Below are 24,619 nucleotides of genomic sequence, written 5' to 3' on the forward strand. Positions count from 1 at the left end.
CATAAGGGGCATCTGGGTGGCTCAGCGGGTTAAAGCCTCTGCCTTTGGCTCAGGTCATGATCCCAGGATCCTGGGATCGAGCCCCACATCAGGCTCTCTGCTCCATAAGGAGCCTGCTTCTTCCTCTCTCTCTCTGCCTGCCTGCCTACTTGTGAACTCTGGCAAATAAATAAAATCTTAAAAAAAAAATCTGAACACGGTCATAAAAATTAATTGTATATTACCTTCCAATAGTCCTCACCTGTACTTTGCCTAATCTCTGTAATTTAAGTTTTATCTTTTACCTAATTAACTAGTACTTTAGTTGAGCTCCACTCAGTACCAACTATAGTTTACCAAGTTAGATGTACTTGAGTGATGAGGTAGCCATTTCCATTTTCCCATTCACTTGAAACTTCAATTATAACCAAGCTGTTTCATTAGTTCCTATGTTATTAAGTGATACAGTGGGAAAAGAAAGTAAACATTTAACTAGGCAAAATAGTGAATTCCTGAGACTTCATGTTTCCGCCCCAGTCACTTTCCTTAAATGTCTGATTGTGCCCAGTTCCCAGAAAATTACAAGACTTTAGTGTTCTGAGCAAAAGAGAAAAGGCACACCTGGAAAAGCAATACCTACAGCTCTGAAATGGGGTATCTTCCATTGGTGGTTTTAAAAAAAGTTTTTATTTTATAAAGAGCATGAGTGGGAATGTGAGGGGGGGAACTCTCCCAGGACCATGAGATCTTGACATGAGCTGAAAACCAAGAGTCAGACACTCAACTGAATTACTCCACGCCCCGCCCCCCCCCATGCTTTTTTTAATGCTTTGCACAAGCTTCAAATGGTGATTATTTTCTAGCATTTCCCCTAGTTCAAGGTTTGGAACAGTAGCCATAGCAGTAGTGCGTGGGGGGGCGGGGGGAGGCAAGAGTACCTGAAGTAGGCATGATTACAACCTCTAGCCAAAATACTTCTTTAGCTACAAGTAAAACTGTCATTCTAAAAAGTGTGGCTTCTAGAATTGATACCATCATCACCTGGTGACATGTTAAAAATGCAAATTATTGGGGCACCTGGGGAGCTCAGAGGGTTAAGCCTGTTTTTCGCTCAGGTCCTGATCCCAGGGTCCTGGGATGGAGCCCCACATTAGGCTCTCTGCTCAGCGGCGAGCCTGCTTCCCTCTCTGCCTACTTGTGATCTCTGTCAAATAAATAAGATCTTTAAAAACTGCAAATTATCAAGACCCACCCAAAACCCAGCAAAACAGAAATTCTAGTGGACCCCATCCGTATTCTAACAAAGCCTTCGGGTAATTCTGATGCATGCTAACATTTAAGAACCACTAAAGAAAAACAATTCAATAACGGTTTGTATACTATTGCTGACCCTAAGAATCTTGGCCTTAACCCTAACCGACTTGCATCAAAGTTAAAGCATATTTTTTAAAAGCATGAGTCTTTGAACCGTATCTCAGGCTATCATAATTTTTTAAGATTTGAGAGAATAAGAGTGAAGGAAAAAGAGCCCATGAACTGGAGATGGGCAGAGGCAGAATCAGGCTCCCTGCTGAGCAGGGAACCTGATTTGGGGCTCAATCCCACGACCCTGGGTATTCTGTATTTTAAGAGATCTTATTCTGGGGGTGCCCGGGAGGCTTCATCGGGTTAAATGTCCACCTCTTGATGTTGGCTCCAGTCAAGATCACAGGATTTTGAGACTGAGCCTTACATCAGATCTAATCCTGCTTCGGTCTCTCTTCGGTCTCTCCCTGCCTGCCCTTCCCCCACCAGTTTGGGCTCTGTCTCTTAAAAGCCAACCAGAAGCCCTGGAAAGGGCATTTTAAGACTTTTTAAAATTTTATTTGATAGAGATCACAAGTAGACAGAGAGGAACACAGAGAGAGCAGGAAGGGAAGCAGGCTCAACAAACAGCTCAGAGCTGCCAGGGAATACCCAATCCTAAACACATTACCACTCAATACTTGAGCTTTCAACTATACTAAACCATCTTCTAGCCATAATGCAAATTATCTTAAATAACCTACACACACTGGATCAAACACTTTACTATTTTTTTTTTAAAGATTTTAATTTTAGGGGCACCTGGGTGACTCAGTCATTAAGCATCTGCCTTCAGCTCAGGTCATGATCCCAGAGTCTGGGATCGAGCCCCGTACCGGGCTCCCTGAGCCCGCTTCTCCCTCTCCAGCTCCCCTGTGCTTTGTGTTCCCTCTCTTGATCTCTCATAAATTATTTTTAAGATTATACATTCAACTTGGATCTCAAAGTCACAATCCCAAGATTTGGTTTATGTTTCACACTGACTGAGCCAGCCAGGCACCCCATGAATCATGAATGTTCTGGTTTTTAAAAAATTGTTCTACTGGGGCGCCTGGGTGGCTCAGTGGGTTAAGCCGCTGCCTTCGGCTCAGGTCATGGTCTCAGGGTCCTGGGATCGAGTCCGGCATCGGGCTCTCTGCTCAGCAGGGAGCCTGCTTCCCCCTCTCTCTCTCTCTGCCTGCCTCTCCATCTACTTGTGACTTTTCTCTGTCAAATAAATAAAATCTTAAGTGCAACGCAAATGCTCACGGCCCTTTGATCACACCAGAGCCTAAACCAAGAGCCAGATGCTTAATTTACTGCACCACCCAGGCGCCTCCACCACCAGCCTATTTTTGTCTCAATATTACTCAGGGTATTATTACTGAAAACCCACTGTGAACAAAGCTAGGCAAAAAATAATGGATTTTCCCCCTATAACTCTTAATACCTGCCATTAACACTTAACAGGGTGTATTTTGTGTTCCATATCACTGGGGGAGGAAAGCTATCCCCTTAAAAGGAAACCAGAGAAGAGATATAACCTTAAAAATTTCCTCAAAATTGTATTTAGACTCTACAGAAGTTAGTGCACTGTGACCAGAAATTCACATTCCTCATCAGTAAATTTTCAAATTAACCCTTTACAGTATAGTCAACTCCAGCTTTTTTTCAGAGTCACACTCAAATCTCAAATATACCAGCAATAGGTTTAAAAAAATAATACATACTCAAGGTGTTTTTAAAGGTTTCCTCACAGAGGATCAACCTAAGATTAAACTAAAGGCTAAAATGATAGTGGTAAAAATGTTCAACTTTATACCAGGTTTACGTGAAAACATTCCTATGGAAAAAAGTTTGCCATAATATGGAAAATACTAATAGCTTACTTATGAAAATTTTTGCTTTCTAAATGTTATTAAATGAAGATATTGAACTTTTTCTTCTATAGTTTGGTAGAGCCAACAAAGTCGGGCCTAAGAAAAAATGCTATCATTGACAGGAAACAATTAGGGATTCCAATGCATACTTGACACTTCGTGTTGCTTGCTGTTAGTTAACAGTTGGAATAAACAAAAGTGGGTAATTAGTAAAGGCCAAAATTAAACTGCAGAAATAAACTGGCGAGGATTTTTTGTGCATGTCACATTAAAAAGTTAACTGCCTTTCAGAGATACACCACAAAATTCTGATATATCCCTTAAACACATTCAGACCTAAGAGTTCCAAGGAGAATTCTTATTAAGTTCTTCTATTTTTTAACATTAAAAATTTGTTTTTGACAATAGGTAAATCCCTTACACCAAGAAACCAAAAAAATTTTGAAAAGCTGGTAGAACTAATTCTTGATACTCCATGTTATTTCCAACTTTATTGGTTGATACTTAAGACAGGTTTAAACATGAGCTTTTGCCATTTCTTCACTCTTATCATTTCAACCTTCAAAGGTTTTTAAAGACCACGAATAGCCCCATTTTTATGTAACAGGAACAAGAAATCCACCAGCACCAAAAATTTTAAAACTCAGATCTTTAGTAGCAGTCTTTAGAACACTCTAGATTAAAAATGTAATAATTTGTTAAAGCATGCAAAGAAGTGTAACAGTGAATAAAAACCACAACTGACAAAAATATTGGTTAACATTCCAAACATGTATAACCAATGAACATGGCCTAAGTTTTTTTTTATTGGTATTCACTTCAGAAACTTGAATCCACAGATATAAGCAGTATATTACCAGAAAGTTACAAGTAAACACAGATTATACATGCAAATTTCTGTTCACAAAGGTCACATGTGCAGGTATGTGAATTAGAAGCGTGCGTCTAGATTATGGCCAAACTGTTTTAAAATGCAGAAATGTAAAATTACATTTTGAAATATGAAGAGATGGTCTACACACTTCAAAAATCAAATGTTGCTTATACCAGATGTATGACAGCTACAGGATTCAAGTGACAAGCAATAAGATCTCAAGAAATTAATACTGCTCAAAGAGAACGGGAGTATTTTTTACATTTCACTGAAAATACATTGACTACTAGAATACGAAATCTAGCAGGAACTTAGGGGAAAAAATTACAAAAATCTAAAGCCAATTACTTAGTATTTCTTATTACCTAAACAACAACATGACATTAAAAGAAAACTGCACCTGCTTTTTAATTGCCAATCTCATATCATGAAGATCTCCAAATAAAAAGCAACCAAAAAGCTTCAAACTTCAAATGAAAGGCTCAGATTAAAATGTGGAATGTTTCAGATGAAAGTAATAAAAATACAACTGGTTTTGTTCTTTATTGAATGGAATCAAAAGTTTTGACATTTCTTTGAAGCCTGGAACTAAATTTCATTTCTCTGAATGATTCTACATCTTTTTTTCTTAGTGGTGCAAGTTGTCTTAAGTAGCTTACATACGAGTCAGTCTCTACAAAGTACTTCGGTCTTTTACCATTCTGATAAAACAAAAACAATTCTTCATTAACTTAACCGTGTATGTATTTTTGCTCTAACACTTAACACATGAACAGACATCTATTATTTTTCCACTAAAACAAAAGAGTACAATAATTTTCTTCTAACTATCAGTATTGTATTTAAAAAAGGTTAACATTAAAAACAAAGAACCATTATTTTCTTTGAAATTGTTAAGCTTCTTGCACATTTTAAGCTTCCTTCTTCTGCCTGCGTTCTTCTGCCAATTTATTCAGAAATTTCTGAAAAGAAAAAAAAATTTACAAGGATTAAGTCACCTAAGAAAACCTAAAAGGATGAACTTCAAAATAAAATACTCTACCCAACTTTTTGAATTTCATTGTAATTTAACTGTAACATTATCAGTTATTTTAAAGATTTGGTATTCTTGTTAAGTCAGTGTACAAAACTAAACTAGATTATAGTACATAAAAACGTGGAAAAAATAGTAAAATGTGGAAAAAAGATTATTCCAATTTACAGTTAACATTAACTTAGAGATAAGAAAACAAAAATCATACTTGCACAGAAGAACTGCCACTATTCCAAGAACATACAGTAGTTAAAATAACATGCATTTATTCAAATAGTGTGCCTTCCATTAAAATGGGGAAACATTTTCTTAAAGGTGGTAAATATTTTCTTTGTGGGCTATTCTTTATTTCAACTACTCAATTCTTTTACAGCAATAAAACCAGCCATACCAATACTTAAATGAATGACTGTGGGTATATTCCACACCCCCCCCAAAACCCCACCTTATCTACAAAAGCTGTGACCCCTGTATTGCACTTGTAATTTCTAGAGTTCTTAGGCATATTAAGACATTAATAAGTAACCCTCCCTGCCAAATGTAAAATACCCATTTTTTCTTTACTTCCGGGTAGAATTTCTCAACTCTATAGTTACTTCCAACTGATGAGAGGGTTAAAAGCCATTGGAAAAAACACTCAGGAAAGTATCAAGTCATTTATCATTAGCAAAATATTATATTGCATAATAAATTTTAGTGAAGTCGACAGTTTCTTTAAAATAGAATAACAGAGGGCGCCTGGGTGGCTCAGTTGGTTAAGCAATTGCCTTCAGCTCAGGTCATGATCCTGGTGTCCCAGGATCGAATCCCGCATCAGGCTCTCAACTCCAGTGGGGGAGTCTGCTTCTCCCTCTGACCTCTCCCCTCTCATGCTCTAATAAATAAATAAAATCTTAAAAAAAAATTAAAACAAAACAAAACAAAACAACAAACCACAGAATTATAAAGTTACCTCCAATAAACAAATGAAAATTAGAATAGCTAGGAAATATTAGAAAGCATATCACTTATCAAGTATCAGGCACTGAGACAACTTTTTATTTCAACAATGTTCTATATAATACACAACTTCTGCTACTAATGCAATTAAACCAGCATTCTTTTTTCATATGCTAAATGTAAGACACAGGTAGCAAAGAATACCTTCATTTCAAACTAGTGCACAGCCAAGAAATAGCATTATTTCCTAAATTCAAGGCCACCCCTCGCCCCCCTTCAAAATCAAGGCTATCTTTATCCATATAAATCAACACACAGAACATGTATGGTAACAGAATACTCCAGTAGCTCTCTACTACCAAGCAGTGCAAAAATCAAGTTATTCATACTTACGGAGTTAAAAGCCTTTCAAAGGTGTTTTTTTTTTTTTTTTAATTTATTTATTTGATAGAGATCACAAGTAGGCAGAGAGGCAGGCAGAGAGAGAGAAAAGGAAGCAGGCTCCCCGCAGAGCAGAGAGCCCGATGTGGGGCTTGATCCCAGGACCCTGGGATCATGATCTGAGCCGAAGGCAGAGGCTTTAACCCACTGAGCCACCCAGGCGCCCCATCAAAGTTTTTTCCCTATTACCTGCTTTAATACTCAGTCCTTAAAGCAATCACTAAAAATACCAAATTTCAGAATATCGAAATAGGAATTTGTTATGCTTCATTAATGTTTTATTTTTTAATCCATTTATTATAGAATATCATTATTATCAAATAATTTAACAACAATGTAAAAATCATTAAGTATGAAGGGACATGGCACATCATAAAAGTTGAAAAAGCTTTTATTATTCCACTTGGCATTCAGGCCTCCAGAATCTTCCAAATTAGAGAAATTACAGTCTAATACTCACTTGGGAAGAAGTAACTTTAGTTATAAGAGAATCTGTAACAGCTAAAAAATTATTCAATAATTTAATTAGAATGTACTATAGAAAAAGGCTCAATAGATGTTCCTAGAATTCATTAGACTGCTTAAGGCCCATCAACAAAGAAATGAAAGTGTCATCTCTAGGATAAAGCATTGTGATTGGTCTACAGAAGGTACCATACACATTTTAGTTTGTGTAACTTTATATGATTTTTTAAAAAATATTTTATTTATTTATTTGACAGACAGAGATCACAAGTAGGCAGAGAGGCAGGCAGAGAGAGAGGAAGGGAAGCAGGCTCCCTGCTGAGCAGAGAGCCCTGAGGGGCTGGATCCCAAGCCTGAGCTAAAGGCAGAGGCTTTAACCCACTAAGCCACCCAGGCGCTCCTATACGATTTGTTTTTATAAAAGAACTCTACTCTTTTAGATTCAGTCTTACCTTTAATTTCTGATAATGAGGAAGGCTGCTGCAATGAGTATTCTTTGCAACTTCTTCATTTGTATAAAAGAGTGAACACAGCTTACAGTAAAACCCTGTTTTAGGTATCACATAGTCTATACCTAGAACACAAACATACATTCTTACAAATTTAGTAAATCAGAAGTTTTAATTAGTGTTCTCAAATCTTTTTTCCATCATTATTTGAATGAGGTATTTGTGAGAAGTCCATTATAGCCTAAGCTAAAACAAAACAAAAACCATAATATCATTAGTTAATTGTACTTAATTGATGTCTAAGGTCCACCTAACTGTACTCTTAAAAAAAAGGCAGAAATATAAAAAAGATAAAGAAAAAGCAATGTGAAATTCTCAGAAACCTTTATGCAGAGAAAGAACATATTGTGAAATGGTAACAAAAGATAACACAAAATGAGGAGAGTTGGTTAAGTGGAGAAGAATATATCGATTAAGATTTACAAATCATTCTGCAGAGAAATAAATTTAAAATGGTATAAAAGTTTATGTAAGACCAATTTAAAAATTATTTATTAATAAACTTGGAAGGGGTGAGAAGGGAAGAACAAAGCCTTATATCTCACCAACAGGAACATTGGGCTGATATGGTCCAATTCTATACTCATCTGGGATTGTATAGTCCTCCTTGTTTTCATCACTTTGGCCATCTGCATTTTCACTTGTATCTTTGTTGGGATCATCAGCATTCTCAGCAGATTCAGCGCCTGGTTCTGTATTTTCCTCATTTTTAATTCCATTTTCCAACGCTGCTTCATTTTCTTGATCAAGTTCCTCGATCTTGTCCACCTTAATTTCAACCAAACCATCATCATTTTTGTCACCAGATTTAAATGCCATGCCCGATTTACGAAGTTTCTGAAGTTCCGAATCTTCCTCATCACCAACCTCATCTAGAGTGACAAAACCTTCCATACTCCCTGGGAAACGACGCTGTTAAGAAAGACAAATTTACTCTGCAACAATTATCCTGCAGCATCCCTTCCATTTGCTTTACTTGAAGGGAAAGGGATAGCGTCTTTGTCCTTAGTCATTCTTTCAAAATACTGACTTGTTCCTTTCTCCCCCAAAATCACTGTTGTTTTCTAAAACAACTTTGTTTTAAAACTATATAATTAAAAGCTTGCCTCACATGAAGAGCAGAAAATAAATGAGGTAAGGACATTATATTCTATACTTCTTAAAACTATTAGGCTGCAAGGGACTGTATCAAAATGTGCTTTGATAAAAGTAGTTCAATGTTATCCTTTGGAAGACAGTATCTTAGGATACAACTGTTATTTAGAGGACACTAAGTCTTGAAAGTGTTTAAAAAAGGAAAAAAAGGGGCGCCTGGGTGGCTCAGTGGGTTAAGCCACTGCCTTCGGCTCAGGTCATGATCTCAGGGTCCTGGGATCGAGTCCCGCATCGGGCTCTCTGCTCAGCAGGGAGCCTGCTTCCCTCTCTCTCGCTCTCTGCCTGCCTCTCCATCTACTTGTGATCTCTCTCTGTCAAATAAATAAATAAAATTTTTTAAAAAAGGAAAAAAAAATCAAGCTCTGGAGCATGACTGCCTATGTTTAAATTCTGGCTGCCACTTACAAGCAGTATGACCAAGGACAATTTATTGAACTTCTCTATGCCCAAATTTTCTCATTCATAAAACCAGGTTAATAAAGGTATTTTATCTGCTGCTTATAGTTACTCTGAGGATTAAGTTTATTAGCATACACAAAGAGCTGAGAAAAATTTATAGCATGTAATAAGTATCAGCTCTTAAGAGTGCAAATATAATGTTCTGGGGCACCTGCATGGCTCAGTGGGTTAAGTCCTCCCGCTCAGGTCCTGGGATCAAGCCCCACACTGGGCTCTCTGCTCTTTGGGAGCCTGCTTCCCCTCTCTCTCTGCCTACTGCTCTGCCTACTTGTGATCTCTGTCAAATTAAAAAAAAAAAAAAAAAAAAAAGAGTGCAAACATATTACTCAACAATCATCCACTTCAGCCAGAAACTAAGTTATGTGACTAGGCACCTGAGTGACTCAGTAGCTTAAATGTCGGCTTTTTGCTCGGGTCACCAAAGGCCACAATCCCAGGGTCCTCAGGTCCAATCCTGTGTCAGGCTTCCTGGTCAGCAGGAAGCAGGAAGATTCACCCTCTCATTCTGCCCCTCTCCCCTGCTCCTGCTGGCTTGCTCTCTTTCAAATAAATAAAATCTTTAAAAAACGCAACAACAAAAAAAGCAAAACAATGTTATGTGACCAAACCAACAAAATCTGCCTTCCAATGGCTTAATGTTGCTTACAAGGAACCAATGGACCAGGAAACGACCTCACTGAAAGAACCATTTAATATAAGAGGCTTCAAAGGCATTTTAGTGCTCTAATCCTTAATGCAGATAATCAGTAGATCATGGTCTTTTGTTTTACTATTCTTTATGTTTTGCATATATTTTTATATTTGTATTCACCTTATATGCTTATCAGTGACGTGTGTTCTAAGCAAAATGTCTTAAAAGTTACTGTATTATCTGATCAAGCTTATGTTTCTCAAATACGAGAATTCTTCAAGCTTAACAAAATAAGATCTTATTTTTAAGTAATCTCTATGCCCAACCTGGGGCCTGAACCCACAACCCCAAGATCAAGAGTTGCATGCTCCACTAAGCCAGCCAGATGCCCCAAGTTTAACAGTTTTTAAATGAATGGCAAATGTTTTACTATCTTGGGCCAATTAACTTATTATAAACTCCTGTCCCATCTTTTAAAAAATAAGCTGTACTAAAAGGCTGCTTACCAGTACTTACATGCTACAATACACAAACATATGTAGATTTAGGACTTCCTCCTACCTGATTAAAAACTTCCTTCTGTTAGTTGACACTTTTAAACAACTACTATAAAAAGTCTTACTTAACCTATTTATTGCAGAGTTTACTTTTAAATATTTATTCTATAAATGGTTCATACCTGATTTTTTCTAATGTAAGTGACTAATTCCCTTTAAGCTGATGCTGCTAATGTAAATAATAAGAAACATTTATCTGATCTAGTTTTCTGTCAACACAGGTCAACATACAATCTTCCTTTACCTTTTTCAGCTTTTTCTTTGCAGCTGCCGAAGCGCTGGCATTTCCATCTTTTTTCACAGCTTTGTCCGAAGGTTCCTTTTTCCCATCAGAAGCAACATCACCTAAATTAGCAAGATCTGTCTCATCTCCCACCGAACTGCCACTTTCTAGCAGTGCTGCTGCTTCTTCTTCATCCACGAGTAGCTCATCTTCAGATTCAAGAAGCATGTTAGGTTCTTGCTCAGCTTGGTCATCCTTTGTATCTTTTTCACCATCTTCACCTGATTTCTCTTCTTGTTCTTTACCTTCAGTTGTACTTTCAGTCTTCTGGGAACCATCAATCTTGGATTTCTTATCGCTTGGAGATTCTTTGCCATCTGGAGAATAAGATCTTTTCCTGAAATCAAAAGGATACTCCCCTCAATTAATTCTCCTGAGTTGGAAAACAGAAGTTTAATATACCAGTGTATATACACACATAAAATGAAATTACCGAGATTTATCTTTTTTCAGTAAGTCAATGCCTCTGTTGGGAATCTAAAAGATAAAATTTTTTATCAGTTAAATAAATATATTAAAATACATTCATTTGCAGATTATATAATTACCCAAACTAACAGTTAAGGAACATCTTTCATATCATCAACTAAGCTTATTCAATCCCAGTGACCATACCTAAGAATGTAAGCTGCCCCGAGTAAGCAATTCATTACAATCAACATTTTGACAGAGCATAGAGCAGTGGAAAATAAATATTTTGGTAGAACTCAAGTTCAAATAAATCTTAAGTAGATAAAACCAATGAAGGCATTTTTACCATAACACCATTAAAAAAACAACAAACTTCTACTGAAGAACACCAAGGGAAAAAACAATGTTATCTTTAAATAACCAAATCCTGTATTCTTAGCAAATAAAAATGTTTATAAGCATGCTGTGCTTGAAATATGTGAAACAAGCTTTATAAGGATGACAAATTCAGTACTACATACCCTCAGTACCAATTTTTTATATTTTTCAGACAAGTCAACTTTCACACATCTCCCCTGAAACCAAAGCGCCTTTTTCAAACAGTGGTCGACCATTGCCATTGCATCTTCTCTGGTCTCCATCTCAATAAAGGCCTTAAACAAAAAAAGGAAAAGGGAAAAAAAAAAAGAAGCAATCAGCTTATAAGAGAGATCAATGGTACAGTCCCCAAACCTCCAAATAGCCCATCAACTCAGGAAGTTAAATTTTTTTTTTTTTACAGTTTACTCAATGGAATCACATATAAAGTGGAAAGCAACACTGTAATGTAATACCAATGGGGCAAGAAAGAAACAGTACACCCATATACACACAGGGAGATTTTTCTAGATGCACACTTGGAAGCAAAGTGTTACCATGTTTACTTTTCCACTTTATAGCTTCTCAGTATTTACTGGTTTACACAGAGAATCCACTGTGACTTAAAAAAAAAAAAAAAAATCACCATTTATTAAGCAAAGAAAAATTAAAATTTATAAGATAATTATTCTCCCTTTATTAAAAGTGAAGATACAGAAATAAACCTTAGAGTACTAATTATCTTAAAATTTTTAAAAAAGTTATTTAGGGGACCACTTGGGTGGCTCAGTGGGTTAAGCCTCTGCCTTTGGCTCAGGTCATGATCTCAGGGTCCTGGGATCCCTGCACTGTGCTCCCTGCTCAATGGGGAGACTGCTTCCCCTCTTTTTCTGCCTGCCTCTCTGCCTACTTGTAATCTGTCAAATAAATAAAAAAATCTTTAAAAAGTTATTTAAATTCAATTAACATAGAGTGTATTATTAGTTCAGAGGTAAAGTTCAGTGATTTTTCAGTTGCATGTAACACTTAGTGCTCATTACATCTCGTGCCCTCCTTAATGCCCATTACCCTGTTACCCCTACCCTCTCACCAGCAACCCTCAGTTTGTTTCCTATAGTTAAAAGTCCCTTATGGTGTGTCTCTCTCTCTGATACTGTCTTATTTCCCCTTCCCTCTCCCCATGATCCTCCTTAAAAGCTTCTATGTTTGGGATTACCTGACTTTTCATCCTCATCAGTATGTAATTTTTTATTTTTCCATAAGGCTCAGCAAGCTTGAGAACTGCACTGTCAGAATAGCCAGAATGAGGTAAATTGCTGAGATGTATCACACGTCCAAGCTCTTGCTTTTGATCAAACTTCTGGTCTGGCTTCCCCTCAGGTTTCTAAATAATAAACAAACAAACAGGCAAGTCAAATGTGGTAGGTATCCTATAATTATTTGTTAATAGTTAAGGTAATTCTAGTTACTAGCAACAACTTAAAGTAGCTAAAGTTAATAAATATTAAAATGATGTATTAAATGGTTGGTGGTACAAATCTGGAAATAATTTGTGTAATTACCTTTATTCTTTTATACTTCTGTGATAAATGAACTCTCACTGGCTTGCCAAATACTAATGCTGGTGTGGTTGTATAATAATCCACTGCAGCTTGAGCATCCTCTGTAGTTGCCATTTCAATAAATGCCTAAAATTGAAACAAAATTATTATTTCCAAAATAAAATAAGATTGCCCAAGTCTTTCTAGATATATTAAATCATTAGGAAGCATTTTTAAGAGTCTAAAAACAGAATCAACACAGTTAATAGCTGTTTTGTAAAAGGTCACCTCAGAATTTACTACCTTCATGCTACTCAAGTTTCATTTATTATGTCTACTGTACTTCAAATAATAATTTGCAACCATTTTGATAAAAGTTTGGAATGGCTTCTCAAAGAATTATCATCCTTTTATAGCCCTTACAGTAATATAATGACAATTTTACTGCTTAAGGACAATTAATAATCCATTAGGCCTAGAAATTAATGTTATTGACATACTTCAACTATTTGCTTTTTTCTCTATTAACATTCCATATTAATGATTCAAGATCACACTGAGGGCTTTTTCTAATATAAAATCATATAATTCCTTTAGGAACTATATTAGTAATGAATAAATACTACACTTATTTCAACTCATACCTCATTAATTTTATTTAGAATCAGATGATTTGAAATGACTCCAAATGGTTCCACCAGCTGTAACAGTTGGTATCTCAAGTTTTTCCCTCGTTGAAAATCCATGATGTGAACAACTCGGCTTGTTTCCTATACATTAGAAAAAAATCAAGTCAAGAAGTCTCTTTAGAATTAAGATGAAAACGTGTTACATATTACAGTTTCACAGTCTAAAGTTAACCAGAACAGATTAAGTATTTAAAACAACTCACAACATTCTAGAGAATTTTAAAACTAGGAAATCAGATTCACTGGGGTAGATCTCAAAGTTTCAGAAAGCCTCTGCAGGTTTTTTTTTTTTTTTGTTTTTAAGATTTCATTTATTCATTTGAGTGTGTGAGAGAAAGAGCAGGAGAGGGGAGGTCAGCAGGAGAAGCAGAGTCCCCATGGAGCTGGGAGCCCAATGCAGGACTCGATCCCAGGACTCCGGGGCCATGACCTGAGCCGAAGGCAGTCACTTAACCAAGTGAGCCACCCAGGCACCCTATGCAGTTACAGTTATTTTTAAATAGGATACTGTAGACATAAATGGACAGCAAAATTTCTTTCCCTTTTTTAAAATAAAGTATCTCAATTTTTTTTTTTTGACAGACAAAGACCACAAGTAGGCAGAGGGGCAAGTAGGCTTCGAGCCCGATGCGAGGATCCCAGGACCCTGAGATTATGACCTGAGCCAAAAGCAGAGACTTAACCCACTGAGCCACCCAGATGCCCCTGCAGTAAAACTTCTTACACTCAAGATGAGTTCTCTATACTATGGGCATATGAAAATTAAACTTTTAACTCTAAGTCATATAGAAGCCTGATAGTTTTCAAACAATATAGCAGCCTTTCTATAATAAAGGACTATAATACAAACTCAATTTACAGGATCTCAAAGTTAAATTACAGTTCCCCCCAAAATAAAGTAAGAGTTGTATTACTGACCACTCTGCCTTTCTGCATGTGTCTTGGTCCTTGCAGGTTCCCATTTCCAGCACCTTTATGGACAAAAAGTGATTTTTTAAAAATCTTGTAATAAACATACTTGTTATAACATAATGGGACATCATTTAAAAAAAAAAAAAATCTGAGAGAGCGAGAAAGAGCAGAGAAGGGTGCGGGGTGGGGGGGGGGGACAGAGAAAAAGGGAAGCAGACTCTCTGCCAAGCCTAGAGTCTTACAAGGGCTTCCATCTCAGGACCCTGAGATCAGGAACTGAGCAGAAACCAGGAGCAGGGACACTTAACCAACTTAACCACACATGCACCACCCCCCACTTTTTAAAGCAGGCTCTATATCCAGCTAGGAGCCCAATGCAGGGCCAGAACTCACAACCCTGAGATCAAAACCTGAGCTGAGATCAAGAGTCGGATGCTTAACCGACTGAGCCACCCAGGCGCCTCAGGAAAACAGGACATCTTTCAAACACAAATCAGAGGTTATTACAAGTATAATAACCATGTCTTCTCATGAGATATGATGTTATTTTGATTAATTTTTCAACAAGCCTTCTTTTACCTCTAATCACTGCATTTCATTTTTAGTAAAAGCTCTCAGAGAAAGGTGACAAATTTTATAATCACCCAGATTTCCTCTTGGTCCAACCGCTGGTCCCCCAAGATGAAATGAGGGAGGTGGAGGTCCCAGAATTCCTGGTGCTGGGTTTGTAGACTGCTGCAGCATGAATGGATCACCCCTAGTAATGAGAGACATAAAATGTAATGAATACAAAATGTTTCATCAAAAATAATTAAGATTTATTGTTAAAATACCCCTTTAATGATTATAATTCCAATCTTTGCAGGCATTTATGTGTGAAGTAACTAGGGAAAAAGCTGTAATAACAGTAACATAATAATCACTAACATAAAAATTAGAATTCTAAAGATTCTTTTACCCACAGTGACTTATACCAAACTCTCATATTTAATGAAGATACTCAGAAAATATGTGCTTATAAATTTTGAAAGTTTAACCTGAATTCCTTACAATGATCTCCTTTATTAACAAGAGCTTAAAAATTTTAACTTACATTGTGTGTCCTGTATCATTGTCAGGATTCCATTCTGGGTAGCTTTAAAGAGACCAGAAAATTAACTTTAAAATAAAACTGTCCTTTTCATAAAATAGCCTTGTTTGGCCTTTAAAACAGAGTTTATTTATTAGTGAAGTTACAGGAGAGTCTAAGTGTTAGAAATACTATAATTTAAAACATAACATATGGATATTAAAAAAAAAAACACCTCCAGAACTTCAAAATAATCCAAATGAACAAGAACAAACGTGTTCTATAATGAAAATTTAGATAATATACATTTAAGTTTAATTTTATATTTATTTGGTAAGTCATAAGGAGGAAAAAGTGCTGCATGGGGAACTGGAAATGTGGATATATACAGAAATAAGGACCAACCACAGGTTTTCCTTCTCCAGTATTAAATTCCAATAGCAAAAACAGAGTTGTGACACTAGAAAGTAAAGAAAGCCCAACGGAGCTAGACCTATATGAAAACTGGCAATCTAGTGAACAACGGGTATGTGTGTTTCGGCAGGGAGATTCTTTATGAATTCCATTCCATTCCAGCAGCTTAAAATCAGAACCAAAGGTCACTCAAAAGCAAAAAGTGTATCTTGATGGATTTTGCTCAACAACTTCTAATTCCTAATGACTTTTCTATCTGCTATATTTTTAGAGCATGTATTAATTGTTACTGAAAATGCCTGAGTTTATTCTATGTATCAAAGGCCATCTTTAAGTGTCTTAAAAATTCTTGCAATTTGCAGAAAGACAGCCCATTTATTTGCCCTACAAATAATATTAAATAAAAAACACCACTAACACTGAACCTAATATTCTGAAATGAGATTCCAGATCTAAACATTTTGTTTGTAATTGATAAGGCCTGGTCAGTATCAACTACACAGTGTTGAACAATGTGGATATTACAAGCAAGTGATGAACTCCCCAAAACCAATCAATGGCTGTTTCTGATTCACGGTACGGATGCTTTAAAGGTATTTCAAACTCCTACATTTCAAGAAGAAGCTGGCATCGACGACTGTGACTTGCTCCATTGATATGTTGACTCCACTCCTGCAGCAAAGTAAATTAGTAGAATTAACAAAAAAAAAAGCTAAAATATTTTTCATCTGAACCATTCAAACTCTAAGAAGTTACAATTTGTATGCAGTATAACATATGCTTTTCAAGCATGACAGACTGTAGAAAACACCTGACCATTCAATAGTCACAACAAATTAATTTAAAACCATTTCTCTGAATCCTTGTAGCATGATCCTGCCCTCAAATACGCCATGCACATTCTTGGAAAAACTGGATTAACTTGGTTAACATACTAATAGACCTGACAGGGAAAAGAGAGTTAATAAAGATCAAGAATAACAACTGACCTTGAGATCACCTAGACCTACTAATCTCTACTGTGGATCAAACTGGATTATATATATTGTATCATTAGAACTGCCTTTATAAAACTCTATGATAAAATATCCATGCGTCTATCTACTTTTCTAGAAATGTTATGTGACTAGTTAATTTTATCCAGCTTTAATGTGTGTTCCAAGTATACTATAGCCATGAAAAGCTAAGATTCAACAGGAATGGTTTTTCTAGAAAATGGTCCCCATTTATCAAAAAACTAAGCTCCCATTCTACTTCCCATAAGTAAAGAAGCAAATTTCAGAAATGCCTGTTTCCAAATTTTAGGAAGGGAAACATTCATCAGTATTTGTGCTCCTCTGTGGTTATTTTTTAAAATTAATTTAAGGGATTAACTTCTTTCCTATTTTATGCAAATAAGCTTTCCTTTCTTTAGTTAAAAAAAAAATCCACATATAAATGATCAATGTTTTAGACAACTGAAGAATGAGGCTTTGCTGGCAGACTGACTAGGTTCCATTCCCAAGGTGCCACTTAATAGACACGAATCCTTGGTACCTATCAGTACCTATTATTGAAATTTACTATGATTCAATACTTTCCTAGGATTTTATGTAAAGTGAATGACTAAAGGTAAACTGCTTATCAGAACATTGCCAGGCACAAAAGTGCCCAAAAAAGAAAAAAAATTAACTGTCATTACATTGCTTATAAAGCTATCTCGTTTTACAATTCCTGCTTTACAAGTACGGTTTCACAAATTCCCACAAAATGAGGCAACTTCCGTCACATCCACACTACCTAATACATTATATTTGGAATATAAAACACGGTCAGGCAATGTTTTTAAAATGGAGACTCACTTAGAGCTAAATTAAAATAAGAAACCAAATTGCAAGAGCTACCTTCTTGAAAAGCTTCAGAATGGTGTTTTATAAACCCAATTTTAAAAAAATGGATTTATATTACAAAAGCTTACATACTTCCTCTCCCCTAAAAGAATTAATTAACATCCTGTGAAAGAACTATGGAAGCTGTACCTCAAAGCTAGATTATCTTTTTAAAAATAATGGCTAATAGCTAAGGAACCTAAAGAAATCTCTTCAGCTGGCTCCACAACCAGTTTATTTGGGATATAAAAAGTTTGTACTTGCAAAGCAACAGACCACTGACTTATTGGAGGACACTTTTAAAATGGCTATAAGAAGAGGTGCCATAGGTCAAGTTCACAAAATTCCTAAGAGGGACTAAACAAATACCTTAACTTAGAATTTTCTGAAATAAAAATATTCAGATTTTATTTAAAACGTCCTTGAGAAGCAGTGTGTTGGGAGAGGAGTAAAAGTTACCCTATTATGCACATTTCTAATTCACAGGAGATGGAAAGGTATCTAGTTGAACAGAAAATTATTTATATCCAATCCTCTATGCTCTTTAAAGGTTCAAACTTAAGGTAAAAATGTAGCTGGTCTTTCAAAGTACTAGAAGGAAGGCCAAGATCAAAGAATTATTATGTATCTCCCAAACCCACCCACATTCCTAATCTGCACTACCCCATCGGCATCTTTGGTTTAAAGCGAGGATTAAGAGTCAAAAGGGTTTTTAAAAAACCTATATTCTTGATTCTAAATTGAGGTAGCTTTCACATCAGATTAATAAGGTAAAAGGATTCACATTTTGAATGTAGAAGTTCTGTAGGAAAACTATATTCACCTTAACAGTCTTTGAGATACCTAAATTATATAAAGAAAGGATAATTTGGGAGAAGCACTTCTGGAATGGCAGAATAAAGACTTTAAGGGCTTTTAGAATAATACTAAAAGGAAAACTATGAGCTCAAGTGACAAGACGGTGAAAAGGCTGTAGTGGGCACTCTAAGTGAAAAGAATTTGAGGGAAGTCTGAGGTTATGGAGAAAAGTAATTTGACATTCTAAAATGACCTAGGAAGAAATAAAAGCAATACCATCACTCAAAGTCACTTAAAATATCAAATAATGATGATAAATTAGATCATGTTTTTCACCTAAAAGTTCTTTATTTCATGGTAAGATGAAGTTTTGATCATGTAAATTATTTAACACTACCACTAAGTGAAAAGAACAGATTTTCCAAGTTATGCAGCAATACCAGAGAGCAGGATTAAATGTTTAAAAATTTCCATTATCTACTTTCACCACAGGAATTTTCTCTCAAGTCATTGTTTCTGCATCAGCTATTAAATGAGAAAGGACCACAACTAAAGGTAAATAGTTATTTTTTTCAATAATGCAGATACTCAGAAAACATGAGCTATGTTAAGGAAACTGGAATACATTAAGACAACCCGAGTGCTTAAAATTCTTAAAATTGGCCCAATTTACAAATATAAGTTTTGCAAATCAATCAATCAATCAATGGACCTCAAGTATTTCTTAAATGTTCACAATACTGTGGCACAGTACCAAAACCAGCTAGGGCCTAAGCATTTTGAAAGGTATAAAATACCTCTTGCACTAGGGCAAGGTATCTTACTCTTGAATCCAAAGTTTCATCAGATATTTAAAAACTTTTTTTTCATTAATTTAGATCCACTTAACTATAGTGTTTTATTAATATTATTGTTCAGGAACTAATAGCAAAATTTGGAGAGAAAAGATTAATCACATATAATAACCGAAACTTTTCTCTGACTTAAACCCTCTTGGGGTTTCCTTTTATGGTCCTTTAGTGTTTTTCTATGTGCAAGCAACAAGGGTAAATACTGCTCAAAGTCAGAATAATAAGATTTCCAGCAAAAGCTCTTGATGTATGAGGACTCCATTAGCAAAGATTTTAAGTCCCTTAGAATCACCTTCATTTGAGACACTGTAACTAGCTATTTTCCTTGGAATTTAGAGACCCTATCTGAGAACACTGATAATATTGCCCATTCTGCAAAAGGCAAGAAGTAACAGAAAAAACTGAGTCACCAAAGTTTTGTGGACCTTTTCATTAAATCAACTCCCACCAGAGCTAAAACTTTATCCAACATATTTGGAAAAAGACAACACTAAAGACACCTAGCAAATAAAATCCCCTAACTTTTAGGAGTTTGGGGTCACATCTTTAATAAAAATTAATTTAGGAATTTAAATTTAGCATTTGATGTTAGTTTAGTTTATTTGGATTAAAGATTAAAATATTCTTTGTGCTGTACTTAATCTATTATACAATAATTCAAAAGATTTTTGTGCTACAGAAATAAATTTAGCTAAGAATTAACTTCTTAAAGACATTTTTCAAAGTATTCTGTAAATTCAAATGAAAGAAGTCTATTCTCTTAATTACCTGAGGCAAAAATACTGAGAGCCAAACACAGAAAAGGGAGTGGCTGGTAATACTTTTAAATAGAATATTAAAAACAAAATCACTCATGATCTATGATTTACTCAAAAAATCAAGTCACTAAAAATTGCATTTTAAAGGGAAAGATATGAAAAAGAAATGATCCTTCCAGATGTTACTGTAAAGAAAAAATCCTGAATAGTAATCCTCAAATCCAATTTCATGGCAGCAACATGTTAAGTAGAATAACTGTACAGCACATCAGGAAATATGGACAGTCAGAGATCATAATTAAGCTATTAGAGTGCTATTTATGTTGACTTTTAAGTCAACTGCACTGTATATAAAAAAAAAATTCAGTGAGAATAAGTAACATTGAAAATGTTGTAAGAGAAAGGACAACGTATTTATAAGGGCATTTTGAAAAAGCTCCCATTTTACTAGATGTGATAATTAAAGCAAAGGAGAATTAGATATATATATTTTTTTCTTTTTCCTTTTGCTCAAATGACTATACCAGAAGTCTAAACCTAGTCAGAAAAAGAACATGGCTTATGAGGAACATAGAGCGGGATACTGCAGTAGTTGATTTTTCCAAGTCTCTAAAGGGACAGATGCAATATGGGATAATAAAAAGTGAGTTTTGAAGTATGTTTAAGAAAGTTGTGGAAAAGGAGAAAAAAAATGATGAAAAATTTCAGTCATAGTATGAGAGTTTGTGTCAAAGGGAAATTAAAAAAGAAGAATGAACTAATCTAAAATATGAAACATACTGAAACAAACACCAGGGCTCTACATTAACTCTTTCCCTGTAGCCACAGATAAGGAAAAAAAGAGAATTGTTCAAGAATACATCTTTACTACATACAAATCAGCAATCAAGACAGATGGAGAGCTGAAATCTAGCATCCTGAATGGCAGAGCACATTGACTGCAAAAAAAAAAAAAATAATAAAAAAAATACTTAAAACAATTCAACAAAGCAGACAAAAAAACCTGCTTAAATATATGATTAAGAAGAACATATTGATGCCAAAAACCAACAAGATAATCCCAGTGGATGACAGCTTTGTGGCCAGAAGTAATCTAGGCAGATTGTATTAATGTAAAGCCCTGGTTTAATGCTCAAAAACAATTACCTTCCAAATAAAGTGTTCTCAAAAGCATAAAAATTCTCGATCAACTCAGTGTCACCAGACTACAGAATTAGAGTAAAAGATATAGGTAAATACAGAATAGGCACTACAATGTAAAAGAAATTAGAAGTATCTGTTGCATTAACTCACCTTATTAGAATGAACTGGCAAATCACATATAGAGCACAGATGGGGATAACCCTTCGGTAAGAGTCCATGGAAGTCTTCAATATTGCTACTTGGAGGAGCGCCCCTCTTTTTCTCAAAGAGAGATCTCTCTTGTAAGGGGCCAGGACCACGTCCCATTCTCTCATACTCACTGTCAAATTTATGATAGTTATGCGAGGTCTCACCAAAAAAAGAATCATCCCTACACCTTTCTCCATCTCTTAATCTGTCATCTTCATAATCCATTCTGTCATAATAACCAGATTCTTGAGAACGACTTCCATGGTCATAATCAAGCACTGGGTTGAGACTAGGACCACGATCATCAAAACTATCTCTTCTAAAGTGCCTTTTTTCTTCCCAATCATCCCTAGGTACTCTGTATGGTGGTTCCCGTGTAGCAGATCTGCCATCTCTACCATAACTCAATGTAGGGCCTTCTTCAGTTCTCCTCCTTTTAAGCTGTAGAAGGATTTGGGGCAAATTCTCAGGAGTAATCTTGTCCTCTGGATAACGACTCAGTTCATCTAAGTCTCTAGCAGACAGACCAAAGCTGGCCAAAATGTTACTGGCCTGGTCTGCATCTCCACGGTGTTGAGAAGACAAAGGGAGTGGACCTCTACTTCCAATGTTAAATATAGACTGCAAATTATGGGAAGAAGTACTAGCAGAAGACAGTGCACTATGAGCTCCTTGTTGATTCAATGAAGAACTCATTCCAAGATTCATTAAACTAGCAAGGCGTGCAGTACCCTGGTTCATCCTTCCAAGAGATGCTGGCATACTTAAAGACTGGGTAGCAGCAGCAAGAAGGCCTATTCCTGCTGCAGACAGGTCACGCCCATGACCCTGCGAGTCCCTACCGAGAGATGACTGCTGGAATGACTTGGACATTGTAGAACTATCTCTTGTCTAGTTTATAGACTTAAAAAAATTTTTTTAAAAGAAGGCCAAAAAGAAAGCTCAAGCTAGCAAACTAGGTTAACTTTGCTTCAAAAAATGGTAACGCCAAGAAAAAGGATCAATAAGGACTGTAGAATCTTCTTCAAGCTGAGAACCAGCAGACAACTCTGTAGAAAAATAAGCAATTTTAGTCATAAATCCCTTTAAGTAGATGCTGTTTTTTTTTTAGAAAAAAAACTTATGCATCATGTTGATTAAAAAAAAAAACATATAAGATCTCAAACTTACAAGGAATTTATTACATATCTTAAACAGATTCCAGATGTATGCAGAGCCTGCATATAGATATTTAAAAAGTAGTCTTTCATGCCAAAGTTTATTAAAGGGAATTTCATACTGAATTTAAAAACATTTCAATTGAAGGATTAGATGTCTTGAGTACATCAAAATTTCAATAAAAATATAGATGGGTCTCTTCTTTTGGAAGAATAAAAATACACCCTATAGTATGATGTTTAAGTTCCAGGAGAAGACTAAAAACAAACAAAAAATCAAGGTCAGCAAGTCAAAGATGAATCAGTTGTACTCTGCTTTAGAAAATGAGACCTATTATTACTATCAGAAAGAACCAAGTAAAATCACAAGTAAATGAAGCTTAGGAGTCAAGTACCTAGTATAAGATCTAAGACCAAACACAATAGTTGAGACCTTTATGCAGCAAAATCAATTTGAGGTAAAGACAGATGTGAAGAAAAACAAGTGACTTCCTAGTTTAAGGATTTCTGCACAAATTTAAGCCATATGACTAACTGCCTTATTACTGTCTATCCTGTATCAGGCAGTGCTTATTTCATTTCTAATTTTAAAAAGTAAGGAGAACTAAATATGGTCAATATAGAAATAGGAGAACTCCCAAGAAAAAACCCAGGTACAGGAAGTATAGGTGATTTAAAGAAGTGAAACTCCCCTCTAAGTTAGCATCCATCAAAGCTCAGTTAATACTCTGGGCTACAGAACCTCTAGAGCTCAAAACCGGTAAAAATGAAAATGATATTGTGCTTATACAGATTTCTGTAAACTTTTCACAAGATTAGCCCATTCACTTGGAAATTTTAAATTCTGAACACAATCCCCCAAGATATGTTTCTGGATGAAATTACTTTCATTATCTTCCTTATTATTTCATCTCAAATTGTTACAGAGGAATTTGCAAAGCATTTACATACGATTCTCATGAAATATCAAATGACATACATAACAAATGTTCTTGATGAAATAATTTTTTATAATCACAACTATATACCAAGGTTAAGTCTAAAGTTGTTTGCTATATAATTCAATTAAGAAGCATTGCTCGGTTAAGTTTCATACATTTGATCACCCATTCACCTATGCACTGGTGGTTTAATATTATTAAATTTTATTACATTACAAACTGGGAAATATTCAAGTTACAAGTCTATTATGGGACCAATTCCACCAATGATCGAATAAAGCAAGGAAACACTGGACATACAGTGGTAGAGAAGTATAAAAAAAAGTCGCAGGCAAGACTTAGTTAGATTTTACAAAAAGATGTAACAAAGTTAAAGACACAGAAATGCTATCAGAGGTGACTGGAATTACAGAAGATGTTTTTGCACACCAAGAGAGATGAAACTGAGAAAAGATACTAAAGAAACTAGTTTTAGATGAGATATACTATATATAAACTACTTACGCTTTAAGAATAATAAAGACAAGAGTAAGTGGATTTTTCTGGATGAGTTTCCTTGGTATGTCTCACAGAAAATGCCATACAGAATGGCAGCTGAAATACTGTGCAAACATTATGAGGACCCTCTAAATTTCCAGGTATACTTTATTTTAAAAGATCAAAACGTTTTAGAGGGTTCTAAAACCAGCATGTCAAAGTAACCATATTACTGTTAATGGCAGTTTTGCCCTTCATGGTACAGACAAAGCTGTGTAATACAGAAAAGCCAGTTGTTTTTCTTCTTTAAGGATTATTCCTTTCCCTTAGGGAAATTATATAATAGTATTATGACCATGTAAAAAATTTTAATTGATCATACTTTAAGGCAGTGACTGCTGGATTAGAGATCTTAATTACTTTTCTTTGTAGCACATATGAAAAGGGTGGATCTGTAAAAGGAAAGGTTAAGAGAAGATAAAAGATAACCTTAAGACAAAACAGAAAATGGATGTC

The 24,619-nt window shown here is 35.4% G+C and overlaps 1 protein-coding gene across 19 annotated transcripts in view; it reads right to left on the reverse strand.

The window, feature by feature from the left end:
• Positions 1–3,644: 3,644 nt before the first annotated feature.
• MATR3 (matrin 3) overlaps positions 3,645–24,619 on the reverse strand; it is a 47,353-nt gene continuing 26,378 nt past the window's right edge. For 8 of the 19 annotated variants that reach the window (XM_082725520.1, XM_082725519.1, XM_082725503.1 and 5 more), the window contains 14 exons: positions 21,490–22,577; positions 16,532–16,593; positions 15,532–15,573; positions 15,083–15,195; positions 14,445–14,497; positions 13,482–13,607; positions 12,859–12,984; positions 12,513–12,680; positions 11,461–11,592; positions 10,962–11,005; positions 10,490–10,865; positions 7,989–8,211; positions 7,387–7,508; positions 3,645–5,018 (listed from right to left, as the gene is read on the reverse strand). In XM_082725520.1, the coding sequence (XP_082581646.1) occupies positions 4,968–5,018; positions 7,387–7,508; positions 7,989–8,211; positions 10,490–10,865; positions 10,962–11,005; positions 11,461–11,592; positions 12,513–12,680; positions 12,859–12,984; positions 13,482–13,607; positions 14,445–14,497; positions 15,083–15,195; positions 15,532–15,573; positions 16,532–16,593; positions 21,490–22,401 (2,550 nt within the window). In that variant the 5' untranslated portion in view covers positions 22,402–22,577 and the 3' untranslated portion in view covers positions 3,645–4,967. Of the gene's footprint in view, positions 5,019–7,386; positions 7,509–7,988; positions 8,356–10,489; positions 10,866–10,961; positions 11,006–11,460; positions 11,593–12,512; positions 12,681–12,858; positions 12,985–13,481; positions 13,608–14,444; positions 14,498–15,082; positions 15,196–15,531; positions 15,574–16,531; positions 16,594–21,489; positions 22,578–24,619 lie in introns of all 19 variants that reach the window. The other 11 variants (XM_082725502.1, XM_082725513.1, XM_082725515.1 and 8 more) reach the window with 4 other exon arrangements.

The sequence above is a fragment of the Mustela nivalis genome (genome assembly GCF_964662115.1).
Source record: "Mustela nivalis genome assembly, chromosome: 3".
In the NCBI taxonomy this organism is placed as follows: domain Eukaryota; kingdom Metazoa; phylum Chordata; class Mammalia; order Carnivora; family Mustelidae; genus Mustela; species Mustela nivalis.